This window comes from Vulpes vulpes, chromosome 5 (genome assembly GCF_048418805.1).
Source record: "Vulpes vulpes isolate BD-2025 chromosome 5, VulVul3, whole genome shotgun sequence".
Classification (NCBI taxonomy): domain Eukaryota; kingdom Metazoa; phylum Chordata; class Mammalia; order Carnivora; family Canidae; genus Vulpes; species Vulpes vulpes.
This window is the reverse complement of record NC_132784.1, coordinates 70,507,987-70,519,975: the sequence shown is the minus strand read 5'-3', so window position 1 is coordinate 70,519,975 and position 11,989 is coordinate 70,507,987. Positions and strand designations below refer to the sequence as shown.

At 59.6% G+C, this 11,989-nt stretch overlaps 1 protein-coding gene across 2 annotated transcripts; it reads right to left on the bottom strand.

Annotated features, from left to right (window-relative positions):
- Window positions 1-2,665: 2,665 nt before the first annotated feature.
- On the bottom strand, window positions 2,666-9,417 carry IFITM10 (interferon induced transmembrane protein 10). Of its 2 annotated transcripts, none has more exons than XM_072758750.1 (3): window positions 9,187-9,417; window positions 8,289-8,741; window positions 2,666-3,314 (listed from the first exon to the last, which is right to left on the bottom strand). In XM_072758750.1, the coding sequence occupies exons 1-3, from the start codon at window positions 9,400-9,402 to the stop codon at window positions 3,165-3,167; spliced, it is 819 nt and encodes a 272-aa protein (XP_072614851.1). In that variant the 5' UTR covers window positions 9,403-9,417; the 3' UTR covers window positions 2,666-3,164. The 2 variants fall into 2 exon arrangements, with proteins under 2 accessions (XP_072614851.1, XP_072614852.1); XM_072758751.1 differs by having other exon boundaries at window positions 9,247-9,417.
- Window positions 9,418-11,989: the final 2,572 nt, after the last annotated feature.

Here is an 11,989-nt window from a genome sequence, read left to right as displayed (position 1 = left end):
GCAAAACCAAATAAACAGAGGGAGGGGGAGCTGGGGGATGGGGGCTGAGGGGGCCAGGGAGGGCTGGAGGGGCAAAGACACAGAATGGAAGCCAGAGACCGAGGCTAGACCCACCGCCCACCCGCATGCTGGGGTGACAGTGCCTCAGGCGCCCCACCCAGCGCGTGCCAGCCCCTCTCCTGAGCCCAAGGGTGGGGAAGACAGCACCCCTGGGGCATGGCAGCATGCTGCCCAGGAAGGATGCAGACCCCTGCTAAGGGTGCCTTTGCTGGTTGCAAGGCCACTGTACCATTGTGGCTATACGAGCCCAACTGGGCAGGGCATGTTCCACGGAAGAGCTGGGCCGCGGCCGCTGTGGTGGGGATGCATTTCCTCCGGGTTCCTGTCCCAGGGGTCAGCCAGCTGCTGGTAGCAAAAGCTTCAGGAACAAGAGCAAAGAAGACATTTCGTCCTTACTTACCTGGCCCCGCTGAGCAGAGTAAAGCCAGCTGGACACCGGGGGAGGGCCTCAGCTCACCCGCATTCCCCAGCTCTCCAGACGCCCTCCCCATGATGCTCTGACCCTCACTCCTCCAGGAAGCTGCTGGGCTCTGGTGGGAACCCACTGGCTGTGCCCTCGGAAGCTTTGGGGGCATCCAGGTCGGAGCTGACGCCAGGCCAGGCAGATGTCCAGATGCTCCTCCTGGGGGCCACCTGGAGGGCTCCCTGCTCCCCTGTATGGGGTGGCCACAATTTAACTCCGTGCAACCTTGCAGGGGCCCCAGCTCCCCCCACCCACATCTTGCCACTGTCTGGGGTCAGGGGTCATGGCATGGCGTCCCATGCCTGCTTACTACCCCTCCTGGGCTTCTGGGTCTGACCGGGGGCTGGGGTCCTGCTCACTCACCCACGCACCTCCCAACCACCCAGGCCCTGTTTGCTTGAAGTCCCCATGCCCAGCCTCTTCACACTCTTACCTGGGAAATGCTTCCGCAGATCAGATCTGCTTCTTCTAGGAGCCCTGCCTCAACTGGCCCTCTCACAGACACCCCTGCCTCCCTGCTCTACGTGCCTCAGCACGCAGACCTGTGGACCCACCAGGATTCAGGTCCCAGCAGCCTGGTCATTTCATGATTGTCTAGTGCCCTCTTGTCCTCACCAGATGCCCAGCCCGGCGTCCCACTCTTTAGCCCCCCGGACACCTTCCTTCTGGTGGATCTTCCCCCAGTGGGCACCTCAGGTAGAAAACCATGGAGCTCCTGGACGTGCACCCTCAGCTGACCCTGTTACCGCCCTGGAGACTGAGGGCATGGCCCCCCTGCCCCGGGTCTCTTGCCCAGGAAAGACTCCAAGCACCTCACACCCCATTAGGCCCTGCCCTGCTCCTGGCTTGCCCCCCTTTCCCAGGGAGGCCAGAGGGGAACCCCAATGCCTGGCCCCAGGTCCACACATCTACCGCATCCCCCAGCGACTCTGCCTTGGTCCCAGGTGAAGGAGAAGTCTGTCTCCTGCTGCCTGGATGCTGCCTCCACCGGGCTCCATCTGCACCTTCTCTGCACCCATGCCTCCCTGACCGCCCTGGTCACCTCGCCTTCTCCTGCTGACTCTCCATCACCACTGACCCTGAGCCCTGGGCATGGCTTCTTGCTCTGATGGCATCCCCACCTCTCTTCTCCCTTCATGGCCACTTGTTGCCATGTCCCCATCCCTCCAAGCAGAGCTTTTTGCCCCTTGCCTTGCTTCCTTCCTCCACTTCAGGCCCCTAACTTCAATGGGCACCCCTGGCCTCTCCCTCCATGACCCCCTACACTCCTGGCTTTCCTACGGGGATGCCCCTTCTTCCTGTCAGCCCTCCAGACAGGGGTGGTGCTCCTCGGGTGGTGCTCCTCAGGCCCTGTGCCCGCTGTCACTGCTCAGGCCGCCCAGGCTCCCCGCAGAGCCTCCAAACCACAGCTTCAGCCCAGATGGCTCTCCTGCTCCCACAGGGTTCCTCCTGATGTCCCCATATTAGCGCACAGCCCTGGCCAAGTTCGACATGCAGGGATTCCCCTCTGGCTCCTCCCCACCCACTTCACCTGTACATCCAGACCATCACCAAATCCTATCAGCCTCTCCCCTGAGACACGGTGACCCCCTCTGCAGCTGCCCCAGCCCACACGCCATGGTTCCCACCTCTGTGGATGATGCAGCCCGTACTCCGCCTTGGCCTCTCCAAGGGGTCCTGATGCTCCAAACAACACCATTCTCAAAGCCCACAAATTTCTCCTGGTCCCTCCCCTACTAAGCCTGCCCCTGGGCCTGGGGGTAAAGTTTGCAGGCCTTCCTCCTTCCCCCTCTATACCTGAGCTGCCTGGAACTTCCTCTGGTCTCCCAGACCAGCCATGACCCTGTGCCACAAGGGCTTGGTCCCCTCCTGGGGGATACACTGGTGTTCTTTGCTCTAACAGCCAGGTGGGCAGCTGTATTCATGTTGCCTCATCCTCAGGGGGCTGGTGTTTGGGGCTCTCTCTGCCAAAGCTCCCCTCAGTCCCCCTTGCATGGTGGGCAGAAGGCTGCCGGGTCACAGAGCAAACCTTCCCTGGCAGTCAGCACTGGGGGCCTGGACCACCAGGCAGCAACACAGTGAGGTTGCCAAAGCCGCCAAATTCCCCCCATACCCTGCCCAGCTGTGGGACAGAGGCTGGGCTGGAGCCAGACAGGTATTTTATTGAAAGTTCACAGATACAAGAGCTCTGAGCAGGGTCACAGCTTGGAGAAGATGGGGTCAGGGAAGGTAGAGTGAGTCCCCAGATGCTGGCAGCCCCCCCAAACTGGGAAGCTCCCACAGAAGCCCTTCTTGCTGGGTGTCAGGTCAGAGGGGCCCCAGGAGCCTGGGAGGGGAGCACAGGAGGGCAGGGAGGGCAGCTAGTGGAAGCCAGGGTGCAGCAGCGCAGGGAGACACCCACAGACCCCAGAAACAGGCAGAGGCAGAGGGTCAGGAGGCAGAGAGGGTGCGCCGGCCCGAAGCTCGCTGCCCCTGTACTATACGGAGCTTCTGACGGCCTCGCTGCCCGGTTCACAGCTTCAGGGGGGACTCCAGGGCACATGCCCTGCTCTGCCCCACACGGCATCCCCTATCACATCAGTCGTGAAAATGAACATGTCTCAGTGCTTTGTCTCCACGGCCGGCGGTGCCCGGTGGGGTCTTAGTAGTCGGTGAGTGGATACCGCAGGAAGATGAGGACAAGGATGATGCAGGACGCTGCCAGGGCAGAGCTGGTGATGTTGAACAGCCGGGCTGTCTTGGCATCTTCCACCGCTCCATTCAGGTCGTTGAGAAGCTTCTTGTCCCGAACCTGCAGCCAGAGGGAGGAGGTGAGGCCAGCGGCCAGAGAGAAGGAAATGCCTAGGACTGGGAACCTCTATGCAAAGGGCATACAGGAATTCTTTGTGTTTCTTTTTGCAATTATTCTGTAAGTCTGAAATTATTTAAAACAAAACAGGATCGCAAAAAATATTATTTGATTGAAAGTCGCTAACAGCACATCCTAAGTGTTCCTACAACCAAAAAACTATAAACCTCAAAAATGATAATTATGTGAGATGATGTATGTGCTAACGGGCCCCCTTATTGCAATCATCCTGCTGCAGGTACGTGTATCAAATCATGTATTAATGTATGCAAATGCACAAACCAGTGTACCCTTTGGACTTATACAATGTTGCATGTCAATTGTCAATCTCATAAAGCTGGAATCAATAAATGAATATATAAGATAAAGGAGGAAGTTGGTCTCAGAGAGTTGTATGATCAATGGAGGATTTAAGCGTGCTCTACTCTGATCGGTCTCTCTGATCTAAAATTAACAGGGATTATCTGAGAATAGGTGCTTTGCATAAACAGAAGCGGTGGCAGTTCCCGTGGTCTCTGGGAAGGGATGTAAAGATACAGGGAGTGGGTTGGAGCCCAGGAATCTTGGGAAGACAGTGGGGAGAGCTGCACCCATTTCCAAGATTCTCTGGTTGTGAAGAGATGTTCTCCAAGAGGAGGTCACTGTCACCCGGGATAAATCTTAGGATTTCCCTCTCTTCAATACTTTCTTCTTCCACAAAGTTCAAAGAAGTGTAGTTGGATATGTGGATGGATGAGAAGGGAGGGAAAATAGACAAAAAAGATAGTGCATCGATTGCATGGATGGATGAGATGACTTAAGGGGTAATAGAGTGGGGGTGAGCAAGGATGTGTGAAGACAGGTACATGATGAATGGATGCACATGGCTCAGCTAGAGGAGAGAAGGGATGGTAGATGGCTTGAAGGATGAGTGGATGTATTGATGTATTGGGTTAGAGAATGGATGGATGGCTGATGGGTAGAATTGGTAAGTAAGATGGAGAAAGTTACTGAGAAATTGATGTTAGATGAATAGTTAAGTGCACTGATGTATAAATAGGTGGGGTGGGATGGGAAGACAGGGAAGGGAGGAGGAAGCATGATGAACATGTATAAACACAGATGAATGGAGGGTTGGGTGACTGGATGAGTTGAAGGGAATAAAAGAAGATGGATTGGTGTATGAAGGATGGTGGGTAGATGGATGAATGATTGGATGCATGGGCAGGTAGGTGGGTGGATGGATGGATGGATGGATGGACGGATGGATGGATGGATGGGTAGATGATTGGATGGGTGGGAGAGTGGATAGGTGGATGGATGGGCAGGTAGGTTGGTGGATGAATGGGTGAATGTTGGATTGGTGGGTGAATTGGGTGAATGGATAGATGGGTGGGTGGGTGGATGGGGGGATGCATGGATGGTTGGATGGGTGGGTGGATGATATTGATATTCAGGAAGCAAGTAGTGGGCAGATACGTATACACAAAAACTGGCACAGTATCCCCCATCTTAATCAATCTTTTTCACTTTCATTACTGGGAAGTCCACAATCTTCTGAGCCAGTGTTGAGCAGCCACCATGTCATTATATGTGCTCCTCCCCTCCTGCCTGCCTTCCCAGCCCTAATTCAAGCCATGGGCTCCCTTTTCTGGCCATCACACTGGGACCCTAACTTTTCCCTGCCTCTGGGCTTCTCTTGTCCCCTTCCTCCACACTGGTTGCAGATTTTGCAGCTCTGACCATCTTTCCCTTCTGTGTCTTCCACACAATGAAATCCAAACAACTCATGTAGTTTTCCAAATCCTCACTGCATGGCCATGGCTGGCTTTCCAGGACTATCTTCTCGTCCTCCACAGAAGATGGTGGCCCTGCAATCCTCCCAGATCACCCCACCCTCATGTCCTGGTTTACGTTTTTTCCATCTGGAGCACCTGTCCCCTTAACCACCCTCGCCCAGCGAAAATGGTGCCTCCTCCCATAAGTCTCCCACACCCAACTCCAAACTTGTCCCAAATCAGGAATGAAGTATTCTTTTGAAGCACTGGGACACTTCGTCCACAAAGGTGTCCTCTGTCCAACCACCTATTTGCATAACATCCTTTGACCACTATGATGGTCAGCCCTGCCTTGGCAGCAGTGACAGCAAGATGAAAGGGTGGGTCTGGTGGGGTGGGCAGCCATGACGGGGTCACAGAGTCTCTGATGGGACGTGAGGGCTCAGCCAGAGTGAGTCAGTGGAGTCTTTGTGGATGGAAGGCCTAGATTTCATAACAGCCCCTCAGGCTGTGGGAGCAGCATGTTGCAAACCGAGGTGTGCTCACGGAAGGGCTGGGGCAGGGCGCCTCTAGTCAGGCTAGGAAATGGCTGAGAAAGGATCTTAAAAAGCCTTGAATGCCGAGATGAGGATCCTGGCTCTCACTTGGCTGACAAGGGGGGACCAGCTGGTCATTAGGAGCAGCTCATGCCTACCGCGAGTGTGGAGAATTGGCGTTCTGTGTCTCTCTTCCCCGGACACTAGGCTGAGCAACATAAGGCTGCAATCTGTGTGTGGCTGACCCAGCCTGCGCTGGCCTGAACTGGCGCACGTGGGTGGGGAGGGTGGGCGGATGGTTTGATGGGTGGACAGACAGGTGAAGGCAGACAGGGACACAATGTTGTTTCACACACCCCCCGAACGCCAGCCTCTGCCCTGCTCGCGAGTGCTTGCTTAAATGTCGCTTCATTTCAGTTTGTTTTGTGACCAGATGAAGGAATGAGCTGAGCTGAAGGTGGTTTGTTAAGGGCTCACTGCTCTTAAGGACCAGGCTGGGAATTTGGCCAAGGCCTTCTGACCCCAAGTCCGTCAGGCGCCCTTGGAAGTGCCCATGACCGGCCACAAATGGTGTAGGGTACAGTGGGCCAGGAGACATGCAGCTGGATGGACAGATGGACAAATTCCCAGCTGCAGGAACCCGAGCCAGCCAGCTCTGACCACCCCCTGCCCCGGCCAGAGATGACTCACCTTGCACCTCTTTACCTGGTAAGCCTTGAACTTTGCTGCCCTGGCTGTCCCCTAGGAAGGACATGGGGGAACAGCCCCAGGGTGAAGTCACAGTGAGCTACCTTCTGCCCCCCCAGAAGCACTGATTTCTACCCACCTACCCCCACCCCAGTGCAGATCCTGCACCATTCAGAAATCTGTGACCTACCTACAACCTGCACCAGATGGACCTGCCTTGTGCCAACCGGTGCCCATAGCCGAGCCAAGGGGAGGAGGGGACAGCTTCCGGACAGGAGCCCATGTCCACAGGCCATCATCAAGGTGTGGCAAGAGGGCACCAGGGGAGGCAGAGCCACACACCAGCTGCCTACCAGCCTCCCCACAACTGTTCCCTTTGCTTGGCACTGTTCCAGTAGAGCCAGAGCTGAGGTTGGCCCAGGACCTCCATCCCCTAATTTCTAGGGACCCCTTCCCTTTGCTGCCCCCACAGCACACACATGCACACACACTCATGCACCCACATGCACACTCACATGATGCATTTAATTACAGGCACACTCACTTATATTCATGCACACACTCATACACAAGCACAGTTGCACCTATACACACACACACACTCAAGCCCACATGTGATACACTTACATGCACAAATACACACATTCGTGCACTTACAGCCACATACTTATGCACACATGTTCACACTTGGAATTATACTTACACATCCATACCGACACACACTCATACACATGCACACTCGCACCTTCCTGGGCACACACACTCATGCATACTCACACACACACACACACACTCACTCACACATGGTGGAGCCCTGAGCTTAGTACACAGGCCTGGAGGCGAAGGTGCGTCTGGTGGTGGGTGATGCTGATGATGAGTCAGGAGGTGGGGAAAGCCAGGTGGCCAGGGAGTGTGATGCCTGGGGCAGGGGTGGGGCTGAAAGATGCTCAGAGGCAGAGCTGTCCAGCTTCCATCCTTCCTCCCGGGCCAGCCTCCCTGACGTAGACCCTCCTGTCCCTCCAGCCCCCATGTTCCATTGCAGCCCCACCCTACTGCCCCCAAGTCACTGGGCCCCTGCAATCAGCAAAGTGCACCTGGTCTTGGACACACAAATCCATGGATAGTGATGTTCTGGCTAGACGCGAGCTCAGCCCTTCCGGAGTGACAGGGAGATGGGTCCTGCTGGTTGGGCTCCGATAGCCCAGAGCTCTTCAGTCCTGACACACTTGCACACAGCTCTCCACCTCAAACGTGAGTGGGTCACAGCCTCTTTCCTGCAAGCTCGGTCCATTCCTTCCCGCTCTGTCCCGGGGACATGCGGTCCTGTCTGCCTGGCACCCAGCTCTGCTCCCAGCCAGCTCCTCTCACAACAATGAGGGGCTTCTGGAAGTTGTGCCCACTCAGGGTGTGGGGTCACGGGTGCATGGGACATATTTGTGTCTCTTTCCCCCAGGTACCCTGGCCACCAGGACAGTCTAGAAAGCATAAGAGTGGGAAGGCAGAAAGCAGGGACTTGATCAGAGACCCCGTCTATCGTGGCCTCCCCAATGCCTGCCTGGTTTCAGGTTCCCTCTGAGGGCTTGGAGGAGGTCTGCACCATCCTCCTGTCAGCAGGGCAAGGGCTCCAAGGGTCTTCACCAATGTGCTGGCTCCGTCCCCACCTGCCCAGGGGCAGCTCCATGACCCCCGCCCAGAGGACAGGATGTCGGGCCCTGGGGCTGCTCCACAAGGACTAAGCGGGCTGTGTAGAGAATGCAGTCCTGTGGCCCCCCAGCCCTGTCAAGACACCCTGGCAGCTTCCTCAGCTCAGCATGGGGACAGGCAGCCCCTCCCTGCTGGCTTAGAGCTAGCCAGTGCCCATGTGGTTCTGGATCCCATGAGGTGGCCCCCACCTGCCAGCACCCACTCCTCCTGCCCCCCGTCCCCGCCCAGCTCACTTTGAGGGAGTAGGCCAGTGCGATGAAGCCCAGGCAGCAGAAGTTGAGGTAGACAAAGTTGAAGATGGACCACAGATAGTAATCGTTGACCTCGGTGGTGTCTGGGTAGACCTCGATGACTGTCGTGGGGTTCGTCATGGTCTTCTTTTCAGCGAGGTGCTTGCAGGCCTGGGGGGCTCCAGAGGCCCGCACGCTGTCCGTCTTGCTGCTCTTGGACTCCATGGGGAACAGGGTGGGCGCCATGGGGGGCGATGCTGAGGGCTCAGGGGCCGGGGCCGCTGGAGCCTGCAGGGCCGGGGGCTTGGACACGCAGGCAAAGCAACCCTTGGGTGAGCCTGCTGGGGGCCTCGGAATCCAGAAGGCCCCGTCCAGGGGGACTCGGGCTTCCTGGGCGCCGTCCGTGGTGCTGGCCGGGGCTCCCAGCGGGGCTGGGCACTGGCCGGGGCCCTGGGCCTGGAGGGAGGAGGAGAGGAAGAATGAGCCAGGTCCTGCCCGCCCTGCAGGGCTTGCCCTGCCGTCCTGCAGCATCTCCCCTGCGGACTCACGAGCAGCCCCAAAGGAGATGGAAATCCCCACCGAGGCAGCCAGCTGCCAAGCTGCCACTCACCTCCCCCACCCGCCCCAGCCACCCTGATGCCAAAGCCCTTCACAGCAGCCTTGGCAGAAGCATCGGGGGCTTTTCATCACTTTGCCATCTGCGCACAAACATTCACCCACTGACACACAGCGGCAACACCCCCCCCCCCCATACCCAACAATGCCCCGACCGACAGGCTGTTGCAATAAACAGAGCACGCCAGCATCCATCCCAAACACCCTGGCACACACAGGGCAGGCAAACCCACAATGACAGCATCTCAGCCACTGTCTGGCCACCGAGCAGAGCTCTCTGGAGCACCTGCAGGCTGACACCCGCTGACACATTGGGCACTAACGGCTCTCCAGACCCGGGGCACACCCGTGCGCTGAGATGCTTCCAGGTAAACAGCTCCGCACTGTGACACGCAGCGTGTACACACACAGCCGACGCGGGCTCGGATGCAATGGATCGCCGGGGTATGGAAACGGCCGCTGCGGGCGCCCCAAACTCCTGCGCGTCGTCCCCGCCCCCCATCCCGGCCCAGAGCTGGCGGCCAGGACCCCGAGCGCTGCCGGCTCGCAGGGAGCCACCCAGCCGGTGCCACCCAGACGCGCAAGGACACTCTGCGGATCGCGCACTTCTTCAGCCAGGGACCCGGGCGGCGGCGCCCTGCACCCCCGGGGGTCCCCGCCGGGGTCTGCCGCAGCCGCACGGACGGCGCGCCCTCACCTGCTGGTGGCTCCTCGGCGGGCGGCCCGACCCCTGCGCCCCGGTCCGCGCGTCCTTCCGCCGGCACGCGGCCCCTGTGTGCCCGGCCGCTCCGTGTCCCCGCGGCCCAGCCTCGGCGGGGGGAGCGCGGGGCTGGCGGCGCTCTGTCCCCGCTCCTGCGCTCCCTCCGCAGCGCCAGGCCGGCCGCTCGGCTGCAGCCTGAGCCTGACTCACGGGCGCCGGCGGGCGCAGCCACCTCCCCGCCTCCTCCGCCCGCAGGGTGGGGGCCCGGGCGCCGGCCGGAAGCCCGACCTGGGGGCTGCAGGGCCGGCGGGGCCGCGCGGGGCTGGGGCCTCCCCCACTGCCACCCCCAGTCGCCCTGTGGAGCCGCCAGCCTCCCTGGGCCTCCCTCTTGCTGAGCCCCCAGCCCCTCTGGCCTCTGCCTCTCCAGGAGGGGGCATCTCCATCCTCCTGCTGGCCTCCCCTCCTCACATCTCAGTCCTGCCTTGGCGGAGCCCCCACCCTCCCCAGAGCCCGGGTACCCCAGCCCGTGCCCCTCCCAGCACACCCCCACAGCTATCCCGACCCCCACCTGCTCCCCTTCCCGCATACCCCTATCCCCAACCAAGCCCCTTCCAGCTCCCCAACTGTAGCACTTCTGTACAGTCCTGCCCTTCCCTGTGGCCCCAGTTGTGGGTCCATGGAGTCCAGGCCTTCCCTGAGCCTTGGTGGCCCTCGCATGGCCCTGTCCTTTCTGACCCCACCCCTGTGGAAGCTCCTGACCCTCTCTCCCCAGATCTGACTTCGTGCACCCCAGCCCAGAGCCCTGGGCCCTACCCCTGAGGTTGCATCCCTCACCGAGTCTGGTCTCAAAGGCCATGATCTCTCACTGGTTGGTCCCCTCTAAGCATGAGGCCAGATATTCTCCTCCAAGCCCCCAGTGACACTTGTCTCCTTGGAGACAAGTCCACTCACCTGCCCATGTTGCTCTGCCAGCCTGCCTGTCCCACCTGGGCTGTGTTCCCTGCAGATGTCCCTTCCTCTGACCCACGCCTGCTGGCCCAGCCCCAGCCTGCTCCAGGGACCTGCCCTCCCTCTAGGCCCTCTCACTCTCTCTCATACTTGTCCCCATATAACCTTTCCTTCCTGCACAAGTCTCAGTGAGTCCCGTGTACAAGGGAGAAAGAAGCCCTGGCCCTCTCTGTGTCTCCTGGAGACCCACCTCACCATGCTGGTGCCCTTTGAGCTGGGTCCTCTTCACCAGCCCACCAGCCTCCACAGACCCCAGGCCCTCCAAAGCTCCCTGGGAGCTGCATCTATGTGCGGTGGTCCTAGATTGCCTCCCCAGCTCCCCCTGACCAGCTCAACCAGCCTCCCCTGGCTCCCCGAGCCTCTTCTCCGAGACTGGGTCTTCTCAGGGGCCTCTGCTGTCCTGCAATCCTCTGCCCACCCCTGCTCTCCCTGACCTCTGCATGCATCTGAGGTTCTGGGAACCCACCTCTTTGGATAGGCCCCAGCCCCTCCCCGAACCCTCCCCTTCTAGCCCTGCCCCCGGCCAACCTGCCAGGCCTCATTGGTGGCTGTTAAGAACCCCAGGAACCTCCAGGAGGTTGATAAAACCCTCCTTGAGTGGGAGGGCTCCCCAGCACCAAGCACTGGGGCCACCACCCCATCCTGGCCACACCCTCAGTGGAGCCAGGCCCAGTCCAAAAGCCCACAGGCTTGAGGGAGGATAGGGACTATGGGGGTACCAGGAGTCAGTTCTCCCTCGCTGGCCCCTTCCCAAGGGCCACAGTAACAGGCACCTGGACCCCCAGGCCTCTAGCCGAGCCTGACCTAAGACGGAGCCTACCTGCGGTCTGGACGCCATGCCACCAGGTCTCCCGGGGCCGGGCACTGCCCCACCTGCCCCAGGCTCTGTCCTGGGACCACTCCAGGCAGGTAGGCTGCAGGCAGTGGCCAATGGGGCTGGTCGGAACAAGAGTCCGGCTGGTCCTTAGGCAGCAGGAAAGGGGTGCCCGGCCCACCGGGGCCTGCTTCAGGTCCCAGGGTGGAGTCAGGGCCCTCTGCTCCAGGCGGTCTTGAGGCTGCCTCTCTGAGAGCTCCAGAGCCCAGAGCAGCAGGGGGGAGGGTACTTTAGCCCCTGCTGGCCTCCACCCAGTAGGTGAGGGAAGGCACTTGACTCAGGTCGGGTGTCCTCCAGGCAAGGGCAAGAGGCAGGAAATGCCCACCGGGGCCCGCTAGGCTGGTGCAGAGCATGGCAGGCCAGCCAGGACCAGTGCCAGGCGCTGAGCTGGGCTCCCCGCGGGGATCTGCTAAAGCCCTGGCGAGGAGTGCCCTGTTATTACCCACCTTCCCCACCTTCTAAAGGCAGACCGGAGGCTTAGGGCTGGGTCAGAGGGGCTGGATCTGA

Bases quoted from the DNA above. Each gene is read 5' to 3' on its own strand.
- IFITM10 (XM_072758750.1), bottom strand. From the start codon at position 9,402: ATGGGGGGCGGGGACGACGCGCAGGAGTTTGGGGCGCCCGCAGCGGCC. The intron at 8,742-9,186 runs GTGCTCCAGAGA...TCCTCCCTCCAG, and splicing joins CAGCGGGTGTCAGCCTGCAG to GCCCAGGGCCCCGGCCAGTG. The intron at 3,315-8,288 runs GTGAGCTGGGCG...CTCTGGCTGCAG, and splicing joins CACTGGCCTACTCCCTCAAA to GTTCGGGACAAGAAGCTTCT.